This window comes from Camarhynchus parvulus, chromosome 1A (genome assembly GCF_901933205.1).
Source record: "Camarhynchus parvulus chromosome 1A, STF_HiC, whole genome shotgun sequence".
In the NCBI taxonomy this organism is placed as follows: domain Eukaryota; kingdom Metazoa; phylum Chordata; class Aves; order Passeriformes; family Thraupidae; genus Camarhynchus; species Camarhynchus parvulus.
In genome coordinates this window covers 11,063,638-11,087,430 of record NC_044586.1, presented here as the reverse complement: position 1 = coordinate 11,087,430, position 23,793 = coordinate 11,063,638, and the positions used below count along the sequence as shown (strand labels likewise).

The window sequence follows — 23,793 nt, the reverse complement described above, 5'->3', positions numbered from 1 at the left end:
GGGAGATGATAGTCTGTGCTTTGATCTTCCCATCTCAAAAGGCTTGAAATGTCTGAGGAGAGTGTCTCAACATGATGTAGTTGATTGTAGCATGCATCCTGTTTCTCAAGGACTGCAGGGGTCATGTGTCCAGCTCTCTGCTGGAAAGTCTAATGCTGGCTGCCATGCTCTGAGCCAGGAAGGGCTTTCCCCTGCCAGGAGCAAGGCTTCAGCCTTGCAGGTCAGCCTGGCACAGAGCAGGGCTCCTGGGCTCTGCATGTTCTTCATTTGCGCAGAGAAAACTCCTATTTCTGGACAGCTCCAAGTTGTTCTTTGCAAATTTGCCCTAAAGGTCCTGGTCTTGCTCTGTTAGAGGCTCTATAAACAAGAGAGTAGTTTTCTCAAATAATGCAGGGACTAAATATAACACAAAGCACACACTTGGGTGTAACAGATGGGGGAAAGCACGAGACTATAGTAGTCAATGTAAAAAGCATCAGTCACAGCATGACTTTGTTGGATTTCCATTGGAGTAAATATTGCCACATTCCACAACACTCAGCAATGCGTGGAGGGCTGTCAAGGAATTTGCAGGACTTGGACGGTAAATTACAATGGGGATTAGTTCAGACTTCAGCTGATGGTACTTGGAGCCTGCCATGGAGATTTGGAGGGCTGAATTGCCTGTGCACTTAACATGCAGATTGCATGAAAATGAAGAAATTTGAGCCTTTTCTTTCCCCTGCTGAAAGCTGTTACTCATTTTTCTTGTTTTTTATTTAACCAAGTGGGGAGTTTTTGGAAGCAACTTTGTCCTGCCATGGCAGTTCTCTTCCTCTTCTAAAACTCCCTGTGCTCTAAAGCTACAATTTTTGGCATTCTCCAAACTGAAATGTGGGAAGCTTAAGAAGAAAAAAGCATAACTGTAGAAGAAAGCCCCTATGGAACAGTTCTGCTTTCCTACAGATGAAACATATGGAGGGCTGTTCAAATTATCACTTACAGGAAGGCTTCTTCTATCCCTAAAAATGTGATTCTGCTTGCAGCTTCCTGCTGCTGTTTTTGCCTCAGCAGTCCTCCTTTTCTCAGTTGTGCCCTTGCTGCTGCTCTCAAGGAGCTTTGGTAGAACCTTCAGAGCCACTGTGGCTTGGAGAAACTCTCAGGACTTTGTCCTCTGCCCTCCCAGACACACCTCAAGTCAGCAGCTTGAGGTGGCGGCTGAGATGTAACTGGGTCTCACAAGGTGCCGCTTGTTTTTAAACAACCCACTGCTTTTTTTCAGTCCTAGCAGTGTCCATGAGAACACCTACCTCTGGCAATGCAGGGGTAAGCAGGTTTACCCCTCCTCACCTTGGCCAGGCAGCCACAGAGCAGCTCCTATGGGCTGCCATGCCCAGGAAAAGCTGCCACGTGTCCTGGTGCCAGCCTGGGACTGCCAGGGATCTCACTGGCACACTGCAGGGTTCTGGGGGCCCTGCTGGGGATCTCTCCAGAAATTATGTCAGAAGACATTTTCCAGTTCACTTGCTGCATCGTCACACTGGATGTTGCCATTTGAAGCATGCAGAATTTTTATGATTCATCTATTTATGTTGTTCCCCAAACATTTCAGGCACGTTCAGAACATGAGTGAGATAAAGACTGATGTGGGGCGAGCCCGAGCCTGGATAAGGCTTTCTCTGGAGAAGAAGCTTTTGTCTCAGCACCTGAAGCAGCTGCTTTCCAACCAGGCACTTGCAAAGTAAGCCAGCTCTTTTAGTCAAACCTTCATTTCATGTTGTGAAGGTGGTGTCTCAAGGGGCTGCTGCTTGGGGTACAGCCAGGCACCCTGTTTGGGTACTGTGGTTTCCAGCTAGAAGCGATTGAAGGGCAGGGGGGAGCTGGGAGAGGTGGTACTGCCCACCCAGCAGGGCCAAAGTCTGCTCATCTGCATGGAAAGCACATCACAGATTTCAGGAAGGAGGCATTAGTTCATGGTCAGATCCCTGCACTGCTCCAAGCCACACTGCAGCCCTACAGATCTTGAACTGACAGGGTGGTGGGAGGGCCCCAGCTGCTGCTTGGTGCATCCTGCTGGGTTTGCTGTCACAGTAGGAAGCAGAAGGAATTAGATGAGACCATCCACAGTGGGAAGGTGTGGGGAACAAATGAGGTTGCTGTGAGTAGTGTTAGTTTTTAGTGTCAGTTTTTACCTGTGCTTTGTAGCAAACCCCAAACTGAGATGAACTCAGCAGCCTTGCTTGTGGGAGCGTGGAGCCAAGAGTGCTCTGTAAAACATCTGTAGCACATTTACATGTCCTCTGTGGGTTTCTAGCAGCTTCTGTTGTTGGGGAGTCATACCTCCCATTGAGAGCCACTCTTCATTTGGTGGTTTGAGATTCAAACACCTTTTAAGATAGTTGGTGCTTTTTCAACAGCAACAACACAAATGCCATGTGCTTGTTTCTCCCAGGAAACTTTACAAGCGTTACGCTTTCCTGCGCTGTGAAGAAGAACGGGAACAGTTTCTGTATCACCTGCTCTCACTCAATGCTGTGGATTACTTCTGCTTCACAAGTGTCTTCACTACAATCAGTGAGTTGGAGAATCAATTTTTTTCCCCCTGACTAAAAATTAGTTGCTGTCATGGTTTGTAAGAGATGATGTTGGTGGTGCCTGAGTAGCTGAGCCCTTATCTGGGAGCCTTGGTTGTTGCTGCGGGGCTCCTGGGTGCTGGGTGTTGCTCTGGGAAACCAGCTGGAGAGCCGAGGTTGTGTGGGAGTGCTCTGGATAAGAGCATTGCACAAAGGAGAGCAATCAGCAGGGAGTGCTGCTCTCTGTGTAGTTTCTTTCAGCTTCCCTCCCAGACAAGTCCTGTACCTCCTAATGCTTCTTTCTGGCCTTCATTAAGTGTGCATAGCAGTCTGCTCTCCTCAGACTGAGGAGGAGATGCAAGATTAGAGGATGAAATACTTTGTGCTCCTCTTTGTATCTTAAATCTCTTTTTGTCTCTTCTTAAATGCCAGAAAGATTCCCTTTCTCACTCTCTCTTGTAAAGAGAAGAGCAGAGATTGGATTGATATCTGAAAATGAATCTTTGTCTCTCCAGTACAGGACGATGCAGAAAAAGCAAGATCCCATTAGATGACCTAATTATTTGGATTCACCTGGGCAGCCATTATTTTTAATTTTCCTGCCTGTTCAGAGTGAAGTGAAGCAAATTTTACATGGCTGTCAAAACAGGCACTCATTCTACTTTTTCCCCTCTAAAAGCAATAAATCCCTCAGAACTACCACAGCACAAAGAGATTTATTCATCCTTGATTACCTTATTTCTGTGGGGCATGCAGCTTAACAGCTTTCTTCTGTAGGACAAGTGCTTGGAATTTGAGGGTATTTTTTGAGTGCAGTATGATTGGCTGGCATACAAAAGTAAAAGAGGCTGGCTTAGCTTCCCCAGTCCAAAAGGCAGCTTGTGGAACATACAGGGAGAGTGGGTCTTGCAGTGCAGGAGGTGCAGTGTCAGAGCCAAATCCAAATTGGGGTGGGTGGCAGTCCTTGTCTGCAGCATGTATGGATGGTACAGGTTGAAAAGCAGAAGAGAACAAGAAATATAGGAATAAGGATAAATAAGGAATAAGAATAAAGAGGGGGGATGTCCACAGAGACACACCAGACCTGAGATGTGTTAGCAGCCATTGCCAGCATTTCCTGTTGCAGCCTTTCAGTACTCCAAGGGGGCCTATACCAAAGATGGGAACAAACATTTTATCATTTACCTGTTGTAGTAGGACAAGGGATGATGCTTTTAAACTAAAAGGGGGCCACTTTAGGTTAGATATAAGGAAGAAGGTTTTTTTACATTTTGCGTAGTGAGACCCTGGCACAGGGGATGGGATGGGATGGGATGCCGCATCCCTGGGAGTGCTCAAGGTCAGCTTGGACGGGGCTGCGAGCAGTCTGCTCACTGCAAGGGTTGGACTAGACGGCTTCTAGAGGTCCTTCCAAGCCAGGCTGTTGAAGGGCTGTGACAGCCCGTCCCGCCCTGCCGCACCCTGCGGCGGCGGCTCCGTCCCGCCCGTGCGGTCCCGGCTCTGCCGCGGGGCTGCAGCTCCACCGTGCGGCGCCGCCGCCCTTCACCCCCGCCCGCACGGGAGGGGTCCCCTCCGCCTCTGAGACAGGCAACGAGAGCCTGCCTTCAAGGGAAAGGCGTGGCTTGCCCCAGAAATTGCGATTACTGTAAGGAAGAAAAAAAAAAAATAGATCAAGACTAACGTGCTTCCCGCTCTGCCTGTTCACAGTGATCCCTTACAGGTCAGTGATAATTCCCATCAAAAAACTAAGCAATGCAATAACCACATCAAACCCGTGGATATGTGTGTCAGGAGAGCTGGGAGATAGTGGTGTCATGCAGATTCCTAAAAACCACCTAGAAATGACGTTTGAGGTGAGTATGTGCTCTTCACAATATCCTTACACTTTGAAAGGTGCTTTCAAATAAATATGAATTTGTTAAGGGGTTTTTGAGAGCACAGCATTTCAGATTCTGTCCTGATTTTCAGCATCACTGTGGGTTCAAATATGTACAGGAAAATAGGCTGCTCCTCTTGTGTAAGATAAAGGTTTCTGTGAACACACACCACTTTTAACCACCGGCCTTGCTGCTGTCCCTGTCCAGCCCAGAATTCCTCACCTTGCCTATCTATTTCCACATCTCATTCCCCTCCACACCTCCTTGCCTAATTGTCCCTTTCAGGGCTTATTTCCAACTCCTCATCTCCCTTCCAAGTTTCTTTTCCCTTCTTTCACTGTGTCTTTCCACTAACCACCACCCAGGTCCCTTTTGACCTCTGGCCAATCCCAAATTTCTTCTGAGCCTGTTGTCTGGCATTGCTCTTCAACATCTCGGCCTCAGGTGCTATCTGTGGCGCACCAGGAGCTGCCATCCCCACTGGGCTCTGTCCCCTGGGCTTGCTGGGGTTTTCTCTTTGCTTTCCCACCCAGCAATTTCAGGCTGGCTCGGTGCCATGCCAAAGCAGCTGGTGGTGGGAATTGCAGGGAAAGCCCCATCAAGCTCCTCTAGCTCCAGGCTGTACCATATCCATTAACGAGTCATTTTGTAGGAAAATCTGCTGCTGGAATTGAGGTTGCATCCTCTGAGCATATGCAGACTGATCTTCAACAACAATAGCAAAAAAAAAGCCTCTTGCGAAATACAGGCTGATTTTGACAAAGAGAGGATATTTTTGAGATAAATGCCCACATATCATTCAGATATTACTGTTTTGTAGAAAAGATCTCCAGGCTTCTAACTGGCAAAATGACATATTTAGATATTTCTAAGGACCATATTGATTCTGTTCTGGATTATTCCTTTGACTGAAGCTTTCCTAAAATATCAACTTGGGTATCCACCCACTTGTAGAAAATGTCAGCCCAAGCTGTTTTTTTGGCAGCATCAGAAGCAGTGAAAACCAAGGTATTTCAAGGGAAGTGCTTAGGTGACATTAACAGATGTTGTTGCCAGCCCCACCTACAATTACATCTTGCACTGGAATTCACAGTGCCTTGTTTTCCTTCTTCTGTGTCTTTGTGATGCTGAGTCTCGTGTTAGTGGTTTTTGTTTGGGCCAACAATAAGCAAATCAATCTTAGAAAATAATAAAGGATCTAGGGACTGCTGCCTTGTGTGGAGTGAGTCAGCTGAAGGTCAGTATGCTCCAAAAGGATTTTGGAAAAGCTGTTTGTACTGAAGGTCTATTTCTTCTGCAAAAGCACACCTTTTTATCACCTTACTCAGAAATGTGTAATTAATACTTCTCAGAAATATTCAGAGTGAGTGCTCCCAACAAAGAATATAATCTCTCCACAAGCTTTTAAGTTTTATTTCTTTTCTCTTGTCTTAAAATAATTATGCTGGTTTTGCAAATACTCTGCATATTTGGTCGAAAACACTTGTTCTATAAATCACAGAGAACTAGAAGACTGAATAAAAGCCTATATTTGCCCATATGCCTGCATGTGGTGGGGGTGTGTGTTGTCTGTTCTTTTTTAAATGAAGCAAAAACTGTTACTCATTTCAGTGCCAGAACTTGGGGAAGCTGACGACCGTTCAGATTGGTCATGACAACTCAGGGCTGCTGGCCAAGTGGCTGGTTGATTGTGTCATGGTCAGGAATGAAATAACAGGACACACGTACAAGTAAGCAACAAGTCGTCATTTTCCTTGTCTGAAATTCTTGATTTAGAGAAATTCTGAATTTAGAGAAAGCAAGAAGCCATTCACCTTCTCCTTAACTCTGGTTGCAGCTGGTTTGGGGTCCCTGATAGGGTTGGGTTGGTCTCTCCCACCCCCCTGGTTCTCTCATTTCAGTAGCCCTAGTTGAAGTCTAATAATCTGATAAATATTTAATGAGATTTGAATGCAGGATTTTCTTTGCATCTTTCTGAGACAGGACAAGACAGTATGGATACTTTTGAAGTGATTTGTATGATTGTGTCTAATAATTAGATCTCTTGATTTAAAGTAGTGTGATAAAATTGTGCACAAATTAACTCTTGAAACTCCAAGAGCTGAAATGATGCTCTGGGGGAAATATTAAGAAAATAAAAAGTTTTGATGATTTCTTTATCTTACATTGAGCACATACCTCTGTGTCAAAATAGTCTCCTAATTCACCATTGGTTTTACAAAATGTGGCTAAGCAGACACAGGTTTTTTTTTAAATGTGTACTTGGAAAACTGCAATTCAGAGAGGTGAGCTCCAGATCTCAGAGTTGGCCACAGTGTATAGGGGAAAGTAGGAGAACATGGGATAAAATGACTGGGTATGGACATGTGCATGGATTTCATTAGGGTTGTGTATGGGATCCAGAGGTACAGCAGTAAAATGTGAGGTGAGGTCTGAGTATGAGGAGATGTCATAGCCTCAGCTGGGTGGAAATTCTGTGGGGATTTGGTTGTTAATCATCACAGTGTGCTCTTCCAGGCTGCATATCAGTTGTGGCTCAAAGTACAGAATAACTCCGCAGAAAAACAAGATGCAAACCATAAAATATGTGTAACACAAGCTTTGCATATTTCCCTGTTTCTAAGGATGATCAGTTGTGGTGCAGGGGCTGCTCTTGCAGAGCTCTGCTCAGTGAGAATTTTCTGGGAGTTTTCCCTGCTGTTTGTTGGATGCCAGCTGTCCCCAGCTCTGAGACCAGGCTGCTCTGTGTGTGTGGCTGACCTGTGCTTGTCCTGGGTGCGCTGCAGGTTCCCCTGTGGGCGGTGGCTGGGAAAAGGTGTGGATGATGGCAGTCTGGAGAGAATCCTCATTGGAGAGCTGGTGTCCTCCACGTCCGACGAGGAGCTGGGAAAGCAGTGCCGCACCCCGCCCCAGCAGAAGTCTCCCACTGTGACTCGGCGCCTGAGCATCACCTCCCTCACAGGGAGGAACACCAGTGAGTCCTTGCCTTCCTCCCCAGGGTCATAGGGAAGGGGTCAGCTATCAGCTGCTGGGGAAAAAAAGCTTCAGTGTGGGGGTACCAGTCGTTGGTTTTTCTGGGTCTGAGTTGAAGGCACTTGAGACAGTAATTCGTGTTCAGACTCATGTGTTTATTATTTCTTATCAGTAAAACAGTCTCACTACTGTGAGTTTGGCAGCTTTTCAGTAAAAGGCATAAAATGGCCAAATATCTCTTCTTACAAGGTCTTTTAAGACTAAACTATCCAATTAAGAACTGACACCTAGATTATTTTCCCTTTTAACCCAATAACTGATCCCACAGAGCCCCCAGTGGGGACTTTTCTACCCAATTACAAAATGCCACCCAAACCCATGAAGAAGGAAGAAGAGGCATGAAGAAGAAACCCAGGACGACACCCTGTGCCCTCCATCTTGCTTCCATCCACAACATACTAAAAATCCCAAAACCTAAATTTCTCACCAAGTGATACACCTACACTGCTCTCTATAATCTATTTCACACCTTTGTGGATTCCGGTCTATCTTGAAGTCTGGGAAACTTTCTCCATGAATGAGGGTCAAAGTCAGTGCTCCTCTGAGGGTCAGGGCACCCCAGAGCAGACAGAGAAATATTCCCTGTGCTCTGGGTTTCCACACTTCTGCGAACAGGAGGGTTCATCCTGAAGCAAGGCTTGGTGCAGAGCAGCAACTGCAAGCCAATGAGCTTTTCCTGCCTTCCCTGGTTGGTGTTTGCTCTGTGACATACACGTTGCCTCTTCAATGTCCCCTTTTGACTGTTGAGAGATAATGATCTCTTTCTTTGGAGCATGGAGATATGAGATGAGGGAGGAGGAAGCAGCAGAATTTGCAGTAGCTGATGCTGCTCAGCCTCCCAGCTCACTTTGCAGTCTGTGGGAAGACAGGCCTCTCTGAGGGCAGCTCAGAGCTTGATGTGACTGCTGGGAGCTGCCTTCTGGCAAAGCTTATCTCTGCAGGGACCCTAGGGCACATCGACCTCACATGCCTAAAATTAGCTTTTATGAGTAACTGCACTTGCCTGCAACAGGACATGGGACTGTGAGGGTCACAGGAGGCATTCTCTGCTAAAGGACAGAGGTGGGACAGTGTAGATCCTGTTCATACGTCTGTCCAGCTCCTGTAAAATTAGAGGACATGAGTGCTGAAATGACAAGCAATCAAAGATTAACCTTCAGCTAGTCTGCTCTCCATCATTTCACAGAGCCTAATGCAGGGCAGATCCAAGAGGGAATCGGGGAAGCTGTGAACAACATTGTGAAACACTTCCACAAGCCAGAGAAAGAGGTAATTCCTACTTTTCATTACTTGCCTGCAAATTTTTATAAACAGAAATGGCACTGAAGTACCAGTGGATGTACTACCTTTCGTTCTGAAGTTTCTGGCATCCAAACAAGGTGAGTTGTGCTAACCTGCTCTCCCTTTTCCACAGAGAGGGAGCCTTACCATTTTGTTGTGTGGGGAGAATGGTCTGGTTGCAGCACTGGAGCAGGTCTTCCACCATGGGTTCAAATCAGCTCGCATTTTTCATAAGAATGTCTTCATCTGGGATTTCATAGGTAAGCTGGTATGTGATTTGGAGGAGAAGCTTTAGGGCAAAATGACTCCTCACACGCAGACCTTGGATCCTCATCAGCTGGGGTGCCATTTCTCCTGCCAAGCACCTGCTCCAGGTTGCTTTAAGTCAATGAGAAACCTGATGGTAGATGAGAAGTACTAAACTGTGTAAGAGAAGAGTGTGAGTCTGTGCAGAAATTTAAGAGTTCCTAGTTCAAACAGCTGCTCTTCTGAGAGAAACAAGGCAGGCTGGAGGCTGGGGTAGAGGAATAGTCAGTGTTGGGGGAGAACTAGGAAAGGGCAGCGAATGAAAGGTTTGGATTCCTGGTTTATGAGAACTCTCCTAATCATTGCACTGGTGGTCCTTACCTGCAGGCCTTTGTAGGGGTAATTTAAGATGTCCTTCCTCCCTTAGAACAGGCTTGCAGGCAGAGATACTCAGCCTGAGGGTAAGTGCTTACTCAGAAAAAGTGAAAAATCACTGCTGGTGGTATCACTTAGAGTGAAACCATTGAGAGGTGCTCCTTGGTGTTACCTATGTTAGACATCAGGCAGACTGACCAGTGCTATGCCATGGCAAAGGTGGAGGTGACCGCCTACCTGTGGTCTTCAGAGTCAGGAATTCATAGATAAACTGTGGAATAGCTCTCAGCAGGTTGGTTTTTTAAGGATTCCCTCGTGTGATTCTGTGTCACAATGAAGTGCTGCTTCTCACTGGGTTCTGATGTTCTCCCTACCACAGAGAAAGCTGTTGCTTACTTTGAAACCAGTGACCAGATTGGAGACAATGAGGAGGCCCTTCTGCTTCAGAGATCTTCATGCAAAACCTTCTGTCATTATGTCAATGCCATCAATACAGCTCCAAGGAACATTGGAAAGGATGGCAAATTCCAAATCCTGGTTTGCCTGGGGACAAGGTACCCAACTGCTCTTCATTATGTCTGTCCTCTGGCATTAGACTAGAATAATATTTTTTCACCATTGTTATTGCCTTTAGTTTTCCATTTTAAGACATCTCACACCTATCTATTATCCAGTGCCTATTTTAGGCAACTTTAGTACTACGTCAAAATTGGAGCAAAGAGGCCCTAATAATACATGGCTAGTGTCTAAACTGCTAAAAATGCTTTGAGCTTTTTTATAGCTGTTAGCTTGACAGTCATGTGTATGAAATCTATTGAAATGCTATTTTTGATGAAGTACTGACTTTGACAATGCAGAGTTCCTTTTCAGGAGCTGGTGAATTTCTAAATCCTCATTCAATTGCTTGTGAAAATAGGATGCCTGTTATAATTTTGACAGAACTGTTATAGATGAACCTTTCTTTCCTAATAGGGTGCTTTCTGTCTTGGGGAGGGGCGGGAGGGTGGAACTTAGTTGTATTTTGGAGGGTAGAAGTTGGTATATCTAGAAATAAGTACCATTTTTGTCTTACCTGTCTGAATACTTGGAAAACCAGTCTGTCAGCTTTTCCTTGAGTTTTACTTTCCCTGTTCCTGATCTGAAAATGTCCCTGAATTCTTACAAATGTCCAATTCTGCTAATGCCTTTAAATTTTCATTTCTACAGTGGGTAGTATTTTACTAACCAAGGGTTGTGATCATGCAGCAAACTCGCACGTGCTAACTACACCCACCACTCACCAAAAGGGGCTGCATGTTTTGGGTTGTGCTCTTCTTGGAAAAGAATTCCAGTGTGATATCTGTTGGTGCTAAAGCGATTCCTGTGCTGCCCTTTTCAGGGACCACCTGCTGTCCCAGTGGATCCCGCTGCTGGCGGAGTGCCCGCCCATCACCAGGATGTACGAGGAGAACGCTCTCCTCCGGGACCGCATGACTGTCAACTCCCTTATCCGGGTCCTACAGACATTGCAGGATTTCAACATCATCCTAGAAGGGTCGCTCATTAAAGGAGTGGATGTTTAGCATGGCTTTGCTGAGAACTTCATTACTCCTTTCCCAAACAAGCAAACCACAATTGGAGACCTGTCAGGACTTGAATGCCATGGTAGTGCACCACTGTAAGGCAAAGCTGCTGGTGGAAGCAGGATTGGGAAGCCCAGTTTGTGCCCGATGGGGACTGGCCTCTAAAGCTGCAGAAAGCTAAGATGCAGTATTGTAGTTTATTTGAAACAGAAATTTAGTACAAAAAATAGAGTATTTTCATGTGTTAGATGTGTGTAAATATGCTATCTTTCTTTAAGAAATTATATTACTCTAAGAAATTTTTCTTAGAGTGAATGTTCTTGTTCTGACTATGAGTAGCTTAAACCCAGGGGAAGGACTTGGGGGAGGGAGGGAGGGAAGGACCAAGGTGGGAAGGGATGCCGCTACTTGCTTGCGAGGAAGAAGCCAATCAACGTGTAAATACAGTGCAAACTCAGCAGGGCTTTTTTCAGGTACTGCAAATTAATACAGCAAATATCCTTCTGTAGCCATTGTGATCGTGTCACTCTTGGAAATGCTGTAAGCATATGCTGGTTTGCCCTACTGTACATGGTCTCTCTTAGTTGGTTGTTTGTTCAAAGACTCGCCTTCCCATGCATGGGAAGTAGTGGGTCGTTGGTTTTTTTTTCTGTAAGGTCTTTCGTGTCACTCCTGTTGATCTCCAAAAGGGGAAACAAGTGTTGGAATGCTTAAACACTGGAGAGAAGGACTGCTGTCAGCCTCAGAGCCTGAGAGGATGAGACACCTGTGGAAGCTTTGCTGCTGCAGCCTGAGATGGGGAATGGTGGCTTGCTTGACTCACTCAGTGTGTCCGTTCCCTGTCTGGATGTTCTCATGATTCACCCTCACCCTCAACCACTTTGTGTTGTGGATGACCTTTTTAATTTTCTCATGATGAGGAGTTTGGTTTATGCCAAATTCTTGCCATACTTGAGAAGAATCATTGCTGTAGAGCAACAAATGCTGCTGTTGCTGTGCTACCAAACTGTATCAGCTGGCTTTGAAATGCTGACAGGTGATGAGTCTTCCTTTATCCTGCAGAATGAGTGTTCTAGGGGAGTACAGGATTGTGGATGACTTTTTTTTTAATTATCCAGCTACAAAAAGAAAAGGAATTAAGCAAAAGGAGGAAGAAAAAAGTTGGTATTTTGAGGCTTCTCTCCTACACTCTTCCCAGTTAATATGTTACTAATACAGTGCGTATATGGAGATACAGCTCTTGGTGAGGAGCTGGGAGCAACTGTATGATACAAATTGAACAAGAGGTTATATCAAAATCACCTTGTGAATACCATGCAGCAAATACAGAGTGTATTTTCCATTCTTGTGGATGGGAGTTGGAAGGGTCTGATGACACAGTTAGCTTCACCTGGTTTTAATTTTTGGAAGTCAGTTTAAATACAGGGGTTTTTTTTTCACTTGTTTATTCCCTACAACCTTGGGCCTTTGGTGGGCCTCAGTGGATTTTTGGAGGTCTCACAGTCAGCTGAGGCTTGGGAAAGCTCCTGACTGGTTCTGTAAGTGTGCTGCCTTGCCCTTTGCTCTCAAGTGGCGTCAGGAGGGGCTTGGCAATGGTGGGCAGTGGCAGGTCTTGGCATAGTGTGCACATGGTGGAAAGAGGGATGGGAGATAAGGAAAAAGAAAGAGGATGGAAATTAGGGTTTGCTCTCTCACCTGCCTTTTGTCAAGCTTCTCTGCTTTCCTGTGGTCCTTCTGCTGCTCGATTCTTAGAACAGCACTCACTTCAGTGTCAAAGGTTCATGTCAGACTCCCAGCCAGAAGAAAACTCTTCATGTAACTTTGTTTCATTGGAGAGTTTTATATTGTAGAAGTCTTTGTGTTTCTAAGAAAGAAGTAAAATAACACTGTCAAGGAGCCTTCCACTTTAGTGAGGGTTCAGCTTTCAATAACCAATCTTTCCTCCTGAGCTTGTGCTTCCTTAAACTGACTGAACTCATCCCAAATACTGCAGGCAGCACTGCCATGTCACTGCTGTGGGTGTGAGTAACTAATGTAAAGGCTGTGAATGTTGTCTCGAGTTAGTAGCCAGAGCCCACAGCTGTGTGACATCTTTTATATTTCCAGAAATGGGAAATTTGGGGTGTTAGGATTTTCTGTGTTGCCAGGCATGTCTGCTTAAAGTCAGCAGGCAAAGCATGACAACCCTTCAGCAGCAATTGAAAATGTGTCCCTGTACTTAGCTCTATCAATGAATTATACATTTAGCACCAGAAACCATGTGGCAGCATTATTTGGTAATGACTGCTTAGGATGTTTTGATTTCTATTACAACTCAGGCCTTTCATGTCTAATGACTGCTGTACAGGATTTTTTCACGCCCAGCCCAGTCTAAGTGACTTTCATTTTACTGAAATAACCACCTCTTTAGTCTTTGGATTTCTTCACAGCATCATCTGCATTTGCAGGCTGGAAGCTTCCCAAAGTACATTGCTGCAGACTTCTCCAAAGGCTGTGTATGACTGGAGCAGTTGTAACATTCATCTGACATGACAAGGGTTAAGTGCAAGCGGGATGAAGGAGAAATGTAGGCACCTCTAAAGGTCATTCATTTAAATGAATAAACCACATACAGAGAAAAAAGGCAATAACTACATTCAGTCTTTGTTAAGTTAAAAGAAGTCAAAACCTGAGAATTTTTAAAATTCAGATCAGGGCCTTTCCCCATTTCAGACTACATTAAGAAACCTTTAGCACTTAACACAACTTCACCTCAGCTTTTTCAGCAAGTGTTGACTTGTTTGGTTTTGTCAGGTTTCACATCATGTTAATAATAATACAATAAAAATTATGTATGTCTCATGTTTCCTTGTAGGCAATAAACCACCCCAAGATATGTGGAAAGGGGCACAGCTGAGTGCCTCGGATTCCTGGAGTAGTTATTTGACAGCCTTGGGAGAATGGTTCTTCATAGTGAATTTTTATTCTACAGTGTATAATTTTTTTTTTTTTGTGGACTACTTTTGTTGATTGGGAACTGTGAGGTTTTTTCTGTAAGGTTTACAGAAATCATTCTACCCACTAGAATGGTGAAAAACCCATCAGGATTCTTCTAAGCTAACACAGCTTTTACTTCAGTGTTAAAGCACCTTCTTTGGTTGAGAAAGGGAATCTTGGAAAAGACCAAAGCTCTCTGGTACCTGCTTTGTACAAAAACAAAAAAAAAAATCCTATCCAATGCCCATCTGCAGATGTCTGAGTTTGCATAGTCCAGTTGTACTAACAGCCAGCATGGTAACGAGGGAGTCAGAGAATCTAATGCCTCACTATGTACAAAATGTGTATTTATAATTCTCTGAAATAAATGAAGTTGTACTGTTTAGTGAAAAATCTGCTCATGTTTATTCCAAGTTGGTTTGTGTAATTAGCTATCATTGTTCAAAGATGTGTTTTTAGGGTAGTTGCAGCGTGTTTGAGGGAATTCCTTCTTTCAATCAAACGAAGGTGCGCATCGTGAGGGGAAATGTTGTGTGTTACACTTGAAATGTACAAATGTGCCCTGTATAGCTTAAAACGATCCCTAAATGTCTCCATTGAGTATATTTTGTCTTTACATTATTACTAACGGAATAAGAACTGGATTATTTTCAAGACAACATTAGTAAAAATATTGTTATATCAAGCACTTTAACATACACACCACGAACCGACATGGGTTTTTCAGGTTTTGAAGTACATTGAAATTCAGCTTTTCATGCTATGTCCTTTACAAATAAAACTGTGACAATAATGGCTGGTGTCACTTTCTCCTTGCAGAGGAACCAAGAGATTTGGGTCTCAAGCTGAGGAGCTGCTCTGAGCCTGCAACAAACCAAACAGAATGATCCAGCTGCTGGTGACTCTGGTACTGGGAATTTGCTGGAGCCAAGCTGGGGAGAAGGGGTGTGAGGGACTGTTCCCAAAACCAGCCCTTCGGCCTGCCCTGACACAAAGGGAGGCAGAGACCATGCTGAGCCCCAGCAGCTCTTTATTCCAAGGCTTGGGTGGAAAATGTGGCTGATTACAGGGAAGAAAAGGGATCACAGTGAAGCTGAGCTCTTACCAGGGTGGCGCTTGCTCAGCTTGCCCTTGGCATCTGGAGGAGTGGGGAGAAGCAAGATGGGATTAACTTGCAGCAAAGGGTCGCTTTCCTCTCTTGATATGGGTTGCTCTGATATTTGAACTCAGGGTTAGAATGCTGGGATGAAGCTTGTGCTCTCCAGTCTGTCAGGCAGCATGTTGTGGTAGGAGAAAGGTTGATGGACGAGAGAGATGGATGCCTACAACAAAAAAGGTGCAAAGAAAAAAAAAGAAAAGATAGTGAAATGCCCTCTATTCTAAGTTGGACTAGAATTTTTTAGAAATTTCCCCCATGTCCCTCCCAGCTTCAGATATGCTGGAATTGGCAAAAACAGGAGAATTTTTGGATTGACGGTTTGAAATGCAGAGTCCTGCATGAGTGTGTGCATGGCACGTGTGAGGTGCAGCATGTCTGTTCATTTACTTTAGCTCTCTGTTTAGAAGAGGCAGAGAATCTCAGGAGAGGACTGAAAATCTCAGAGCTTGGGAGCATATATGTGGGAATCCTGAAATACATTGTGTGATGATACTGGTGCTTATCAACATTATAGATGTGAATAAAATCTATAGAGCTGCTTATTGTCAAGTGTCAGTGGGTGGGGTAGCCATACCTTTACACCTCCTTGATAAAGGTGGGTAAATTAGACATCTGACATCTTAAAGGCAGTCAGTACTTGAAGTGGGGCAGAACTAAGCTTGTCCAGGTGAGCAAGTGCAAATAACTCCCTCTCCACTGTGCTGTCATTGATGCAGTCTGGGAGCACTGCCATGTTTTCTGCAAAGGAGGAATAGAAGAAAACTGACATGGGTAGGAGTTGAAGTAGCTCATCAATCTGGTTTGTTCCTTTCCAGCATTTCAGGTAAGCTTGTTCAATTAAAAAAAAAAACGAGTATTCAGTGAAATGGTGAGTGAAGCTGCTTCTCTGGCTGTGCCCCATCAGCTCAGAGGCTCCTGTGGCTGCAGTCAGGGAGCATTTCATTGCTGACATTCCTGATTTCTCCCCTGCTAGTCTGTCAGCCATGTATCATAAGCTGCTTTGAGCCCAGCACAGGGTGTGAGGGGAATGGGGAAATTCCTGTCTGGGTCTGCTATCTGGTGGCTGGTTATGGTAAACTCTCTGCTGAAGCCACTGCGCAGCTGATTTGTCAGTGGAGCTGCAGTGGTTCTGCAGGGAGGCTTTGCACTGCACAGGGCCCATCTGCATTCCCTGCACACCTCACAGGGCATCTCAGAGCCTCTGAATGAACTTCTTCTGTCAGAATGTGACCAGGCCAATTATTTTTGCCTTGAACTAAGTCCACCTTTGAAGTGGGAGGGAAAAGCCTTAGGAGGAAACAACCAAACCCCCAATCCTTATCCATAGTGTATTTTTTTCATGTTTTTCAGCTCTTTTTCATGCTGAAAAGGAGCTCATTGCTAAGTGATATAGTAACTATCTTTTTATCACTCAGTCATGGATTCAGTGGGGTCCATAAATGTAAAATAGCTGTGGTTTGCATAAGAGAGGCTCAGGTGTTCACACCAGTCACTGAGTAGCAGAATTATCTGTAAGAGATGTCCCCATGTCACACAGGGCATTCAGTGGCAGATTTTCCCCTGCTCCCATGGTCAGCTTATACAGGTCTGAACTAAAATTAAACTCAATAGCAGCCAGATGTTGCATTTGGTGCCCCTGCAATCCTTGCATTCTCCTGCTTTCAAAGAGGTTTCCACAAAAGCTGTGCTAGCCTTGGAAAGCCATTTCCCTGCCCCTGCAGCCAGTGGGAAGAGCTGGGCTCCTTCAGTAGGCCTTGCAAGGAGAAACCTCACTTGGCTGCTTTTAATTATGCCTAAAGAAGTCCAGCAGAGGCAGCTTGCCCTTGGAGGCTGTGCAGGCATTAATCTTTATGAATATTACCACCAGCACTGTCCTCCCATACAGAGATCATTCCTTCAAAGGCACCCAAGTGATACATTGTGATACATTTACACATCAAAAAAATAAACTGTTTACAAGAGTAAAATCTAAATGTGATGGACTCAGGCAGGCTTTTTATTTTTTACAATATATTGATTATTTAGATATCAATTTTAAAAGACAAATTCCTTATTTTTCTTACAGAGGCACACAATAGAGACCAGAAAATGTGGCTTCTAAGTCTCCCTGACTTGCCCCAAGAGCTTTAAGCAATTTGCTTGTGTCGTATCCCATCTTGCAGGTAGGGAGCTGATGTACAGATTGGGGGCACTTTGCTGCAGCCAGTTCTGCCTCACCAAGGAGGATTGTCCATCCTTGGGGCCAGCACCTGCCCCTGCAGCACCCACTGGTGTGTGACTGAGAGCTGCTTTTCAGTGCTGCTGTGACTGAAGTGCCCTGAGGTCTCATCTGTGGAGAAATCCACTTTAAAGGCATTGGTGAAACCTGTTGATTCGTGGTGTTCTGGGCTTGCAAGTCTGTCAAGCTGTGTGTGGTTGGAGAGTTTTGTAATTGTCCAGACAGAAGAGCAGGCTTTCTCCCTGCTTAGCTACAAGACAGGAATTATGGTTGCTGTCAGCAGTGTTGTTAAGCACTGCAGAAATGCATAAAAATCCTTGCTTGGCTGTTGTGTGGGGATGGCAGTGATTCCCTACCAAAAGGGAGGAAACATATTTTGCAAAAGCACCTTTCCATGGCTTTTCATCTTGAGTCCATAGCTCTTGTAGGAGGTACAGACATTAATGAACAATGAGTTAATCTTGTCCTTTCTCTGCCCCACAGTCAGTGCAAGCCCAAATAGATGACACCAGATCCACCACATCCATACCAGAAAATGCATGGTGGAAAACCTGTGAAGTGCTAGGGAGAGATTTCCAATAATAATCCGAAGTGGTCAGTACACTGAGAACCATCTTTGGTGCTGGTGTTTGGTTGTGGGGTTTTTTAAAGGTGTGGATTCCATTTCAAATGAACTGGGAAGTCATCCCAAAGACTCTTCTTCTGTACTTGAGCTAGTGTGAACTCTTCCATGAAGTCTCCTTAGCCTGTTTCTTCTGCTCAGTGCTCTCACTTGAGTTCCTGTGCTTGCACACGTGCAGCTTTTGTGCTGTCATTGCCCCATGAGATAAACAGAATATGTGCTCTAAGCTGGACCATGCAATGTGAGCCCTCCAGCTCAGAATCAGTGTGGCTACTGGCTTGCCTGAGGTCTGAACTCCTCACAGATGGTTTGTGGTTCCTGACTGTATAAATAGTGTGAGGCTGGCTAGAAGTGGGTGTGGTGCACAGGATATTCTCCCCCAGCCCATAAAATGGCTTAAAGAAAAACTGCATTCAGGGAATGGAAGTGGAAACATCGCCCTATGGCTCTGCCCAGCTTTCATGTTCCTAAAGCTGTGGAAAAAGTTTCCATTCGTGGTAACAGGAATACAGGAGAACTAGGAAAAACTTGCAGGCCAGAGAAGCTATTTCATTCATCCTCGGGATGGACTTTGTTAGGAGAGAATTTCAGATGTCAGCAGGAATTTGTGCTAGACAGGGGTAGTGTGGGTAGCTGTGTTCAGTGAGAAATAGGATAGCTGCTCTGGGCTTAGTCATTTCTGTTTAACTGGCACAATGCTAAAAAGTGGGGAATGCACTAGCTGATCTTCAATTCAAATGCGTGTCCTGGAAGTGCAAATACAAGTTGATCCACCATGGCTTGCTGAAGTCAGTGAAAGTTCCTAAAACTGATGAGTTTAGACAGGCATTCATGAACAATGCAGTCTGCAAAACCTATTAGTGTGTGCACAGAAGAGAAGTGACCCTCTTTTGGGAAAATCATAAAATGACATTTTATGTCATTTTGCTGCTTTCAACACACAATGTTTATTAGGGCAGTCCCAGTCTTACACGTAAGAGTTGGCTTCTGGATGATCTGAGGATTTTAAGTACCAATAGTTATCTCTGTGAGGGGCCAGAATTGTGCTAGGGAAGATATTGTACAGCCCGGTGTTAATCTCTTCAGCTCAGATGGCCTGGGAGAGAGCAGTGGCAGGACACAGGGTGTGACAGCAGGACACTGACTCTGCAGGCTGCTGGTGTTGACTCTGGGTAGAGCTGTGAGCAGCAGGGTTTGTCTTATCACAAAGTGCAGGATGTTCTAGATAGATCCCCCTCAGCAAGTGGGGGCAAATCTGAGCCCTCATTTCATTCCCCCAGGCACAGCAGGACCTGGCCACAGAGCACAGGCATGTCCCTTTTGTCCCCTCTCGTTATCAGAAGCATTTTTCAGCAGGATGCACGCATCCATCTTTCACTTGCACTTGGCCTGTAACCAAATTAAGTTTCCTTTGGCATTGGAAGTTCAATCTGTTTGCAACGGGACCAGCTCCTGGGAGCATCCAAAGTGTTGGGAAGTTTTCATCAAAAATTGGTGCAGGGCTATGAGTGCATTTTGCCAAGCACTGTAAGCCTCATGCCTTGTTCATCACCCAAGCTGGCTGTGTTCCTGGAGATAGCACAAGCTGAGCTGCTGAGCAAAGTCCTCCTCACAGAGCTCCCTTGTCACAGACACATTTTATGAAAAATCCTTTCCTTAGGGTTTTTTCTCCTGAGAAGCTGAGAGGCTTCAGGAACAAAATGTAAACAATGGTGATTTGCTGCTGTGGAATGCAACAGGTGGATCTGTGATTGGTCTCATGTGGTTGTTTCTAATTAATGGCCAATCACAGTCAGCTGGCTCAGACTCTCTGTCCAAGACAGAAGCTTTTGTTATCATTCTTGCTTTTTCTATTCTTAGCTAGCCTTCTGATGAAATCCTCTCTTCTCTTCTTTTAGTATAGTTTTAATGTAATATATATAATAAAATAATAAATCAGCCTTCTGAAACATGGAGCCAGATCCTCATCTCTTCCCTCTTCCTTGGACCCCTGTGAACATGGTCACACTCCCTGGATGTCCCTCTGTCCCTTGGACATTGCTCCTTCCAAGTTTCATGAGCAGGGGGATTCTGAGAGGCTTTTGTGCTGAGGATCAGGGTTAGGAAGGGGAGGAGATGGAAGCAGCAGCAAGAGGGGGCAGGAGGGAGTCCATAATCCATTTGAAGTGGTTCTCAGCAGGCAGTGTTCCCAGGCCAGCCCCTCTCTGACCTCCCCCCAGCAAGGCACTGCCTGGGGGAGCCTGGCAGGGGGGCTTGCACTCCTTTTGCTCCTCCCAAATGTTGAAGTGACTCTCTACCTCTGGCTTAGGCAATTAATCAGGTAAGGAAAAACTACTGAGGACTCCAGGTACAACACACACTATTAACATCTTAATCAATTTCCCCTTCCCCCTCTTTCAAAAAAATACTTGCCTGCAAGGGCCTGTACTATTTTTTCCTTTGTTGGCACAGGAGCCATGGGTAAGGAGATGATGGTAGCAGCTCTTTTTGTGTCTGCATAACAACTCATGACTCTCTTACTCAGCTAATTAAAACCAAAACCCCTCTAGCTACCCTGAAAAATGTAAATAACATTTATTAAAACATTGTTCTGTGGTATAACCAGCACCCAAGTTACAGAAAGGCTGTTATGAAACAGGACTTTGCTTGTGAAGAAGTGGACGGCTGCAAATCAAGTGAACACCAGGCTTTCTTCATGAAAGCATTGAGCTGGAGACAGGCAGAAGTGTGTACAATTAAAAATGCATGAAATTCAGAGGGCAAACAGCTGGCAGGGGCCAAAGCACTCTGAGCACCTTTGCATTGTGCTTTGCCCTTCTCTGGAGTTAGCACGGATATGCAGGGTGTGGAATATGCAGTGAAACAAGATTTCTCCAAGGGCATTGTGTTCTTAGCACAAGTAGCAAGGTGTCAGGAAGACAAAACACATCAAAGCAGGAGAAAAAAGTTTTGATGAGACAGGAGAGTGTTCTTGAATCTCTGTCTAAATGCACAATGCCTGATCAGCTGTGATGTAAAATAAAGGGAAAAAGGCTTCCATGAATATGAAGCCAGGAATAAAGTCAAGTCCAATATTAGGACACAGCTCTTGTGTATTCACATTTGTATCAAAATCCAAATGTGTTTCATTCACAGAATGAGCCAGAATGAACCCTTGGTGCAAAAGTGAGCGTGCCAAACTCCTTGCTTGTTCCTTGCACCTGATAAAGATGCCGTGGAACAGGCTTGATTTAATTCTTCAGCTGTGGCAATGCCAGACTAGCTTGAAAGAATTTGATCCAATTTTTGAGCACTCTAATCTGAATATATAAAACCTCTAAAGATAACTAAACTAAGAACTCTGGGATTACAAGAGCACATCAAGTCAAGTGCATATTGTAGCCTTGCAGAGCAGACAGCATGAGCCATCCTAAATACCTGTTTCTTGAAACATGGAACATTTGGAGAAGTGCTTCTGCCTTAATGCAGAAACAAAGCATTTCCTGTTCACTACAAGGTCCTGCCACCACTGTTATAGTACAGTGAGCAGGGCTTTGGAAACAATTAATAAAGGGTTTGTAAAAGTTCCAGATGAGAAAAGATGTTTGAAAATGCATTTTCTTTGCATTGTGTAGGAGTTCATCATTTTATAATCTCATTTTAAGTTACTTGTCCCAAAGAATCAGATGCACAGGCACAAATACCCCACTGAGTCAATGTTTGCCATTGTGCAAGCAGACTAGGATCAAAAATATCATTGTATGCCTTGGTCAAACCAAAAACCACAGCTCCTCTCTTGTTTTAGTTTTGGGGGAAGATTCTGTCTCTGTGTCTAGTGAAAAACTTTGTTCCAAGATGTTGCTTTATGTCAGAATCCAGCCTTGTTTAGCACCCAGAATCTGCACAGCTAACCTGGGTGCATACAGAGTGAGCTGCTCTTGGACCTACAAGCTGCACAGTCTGGAAGAAATTATCAGGTAGTAGTTACCAGTTTGATTTATTCTTTCTATCACTCTCACTTGCTGTCTTACCCTGGGCATCCTGTGTTGGTGAGCAGCATGAGACATGAAAGCTGACAGGTTTTTTATGACCTTTTTACTAAGGTTCATCTGATACAATCTAGATCAGGTGGGTTTTATCCACTCAGAGCAGTCTCCAGTTCCTGAACAGAGAATAACTGGAGTATGCTTGGCTGGGTCTGCACATCCAGGTACTGCTTCCTTCTGCCTTCCCAAAGCTAATCCCTGTTGCCTTTAACCCCCTAGATGTGCTCATGCTGGTCTGAGACACTCAGAACCTGAGAACAAGGGATGGTCTCTGTGCCAGCCCCAGCTTCCTGGTAAGAGACCAGGTTAATTTCTTAGCTGGACACAATGATGCAGTTTATTAATTTCTTATCTGGTCACAATGATGCAGTTTGTTTTCCCAGGACAGAAGCCTCCACTCTGCTTCACACAGCATGTGTGGCCAGCCCTGTGTCTCTTTTGGGACGTCTGTGTGGAATGGATGCTGTCCTTGATGAGCACTTCGGAGACTCCTTTGCTGTAAGATCATTTTATGGTACATCTACTTGGGAACTGGTTGATGCTATTTCTAATTACCTGTGACCAATGTTCTGGGCATTATTGATCCTGCTTGAGAGAAACACGAGTTTTCCAGCAACAGGTTATTGACTACCTGAAAGAAATTAGTTACATTTCCTGTTTAAGGAGAGGCAAGTGCCAGCACCACACATAGAACAGGTGAGTTTTATAAGCCCTGAGTGCCAGCGGAGAACTAGCACTGAAGGGAACATGTCATGCTTCCTCAGGAAGTTTTTGGATGCTTTCAAGGCTGAAGCAGCTGTCACCCCCCACCACATCAGACTGATTCCTTAGCAGGGAATTCCTTCCCCCATTGATGCACTCCAGCAACTCAGCCTAAATTTCTCTGAGAAATGTAGTTAAGATGCTACAGCCAGCCACTCTCAGTGTTTTTGTAGGGCTGTATGTGAATTTCACACAGGCAGATGATCTACCAACCATTACAGTCCTGGTGAATGGAAAATGAGTAACTGCTATCACAACTGCTGCTGGGATGGATGTAGAAGCAGGCACAGGACCATCCCACCCTAAGGCAAGGAGTGTTGGGAGCCTGGGACCATGGCCATGGAGGGCACTGCCACAGCACAGAGACTGCAAACCCACTCTGTGTTTAGCAGGGCTCTGGGGTGTGTGGCTATGGACAGGGGCACTGTGCAGGGGGTGTTTAAGGAAAGGGGGCTGTGGCACTGAGCTGTTTCTCTCAGTCCCCAGGAAGCTGAGTCTGGCACACTCTGCCTGCACCAGGTGCACATCCTGACATTTTAGTCTGTGTAGGGGTAGATAAATAGGTGCCACTGGTTTGAAGTTGACTTCTGAGTGAAGCCATTGGTGACTCTCTCCCAGGACACCCTAAGAATGCCGTTTCCAGTGCCCCAGTCAGTATCTACAAGCTGGCTCAGTGTAAGGAGCATGCCGGGAGCCCATTTACCACAGCTTATAAAAGAGGCTTTAAAGAGCTGCTGCTGCCTTAAAGAATGGCACAAACAAAACTCCTCCTGTTTTGCAGACCTGCTATGAATGGCTACTTATTCTAATTTACCACAGGATGGGTTTTATAAGAGGGTGAGTTTGGCCTGAGTGTGTAAGTGAGAAGCATTTGAACACTTACACACACGAGTGGGAAAGACCTGGACACTCCCACCTCACACACATCTGCTGGATGGGCACCCTTGCTCCTGAGGGTGGAAGCTGAGTCCTCCTTGCCTTTTTTGTGATGCTGAATTGTCAGTTCTCTCTGGTTTGGAACACCTTGAGGATCTAAAAGTAGAGGGAACACCTTGCTGGCCAGACCTGCAGTCTGGGCTCTGTCTGGGACTGTGGCTGGCACAAG

General features: G+C 45.1%; 1 protein-coding gene across 3 annotated transcripts in view; it reads left to right on the top strand.

The window, feature by feature from the left end:
• The window catches only part of DENND5B (DENN domain containing 5B), a 101,696-nt gene extending 90,543 nt beyond the window's left edge, over nucleotides 1-11,153 (top strand). For all 3 annotated transcript variants that reach the window (XM_030959558.1, XM_030959562.1, XM_030959561.1), the window contains 9 exons: nucleotides 1,592-1,720; nucleotides 2,432-2,553; nucleotides 4,260-4,405; nucleotides 6,041-6,159; nucleotides 7,216-7,403; nucleotides 8,649-8,731; nucleotides 8,877-9,003; nucleotides 9,744-9,918; nucleotides 10,743-11,153. In XM_030959558.1, the coding sequence (XP_030815418.1) occupies nucleotides 1,592-1,720; nucleotides 2,432-2,553; nucleotides 4,260-4,405; nucleotides 6,041-6,159; nucleotides 7,216-7,403; nucleotides 8,649-8,731; nucleotides 8,877-9,003; nucleotides 9,744-9,918; nucleotides 10,743-10,926 (1,273 nt within the window). In that variant the 3' untranslated portion in view covers nucleotides 10,927-11,153. The remainder of the gene's footprint in view (nucleotides 1-1,591; nucleotides 1,721-2,431; nucleotides 2,554-4,259; nucleotides 4,406-6,040; nucleotides 6,160-7,215; nucleotides 7,404-8,648; nucleotides 8,732-8,876; nucleotides 9,004-9,743; nucleotides 9,919-10,742) is intronic.
• The last annotated feature ends 12,640 nt before the right edge of the window (nucleotides 11,154-23,793 follow it).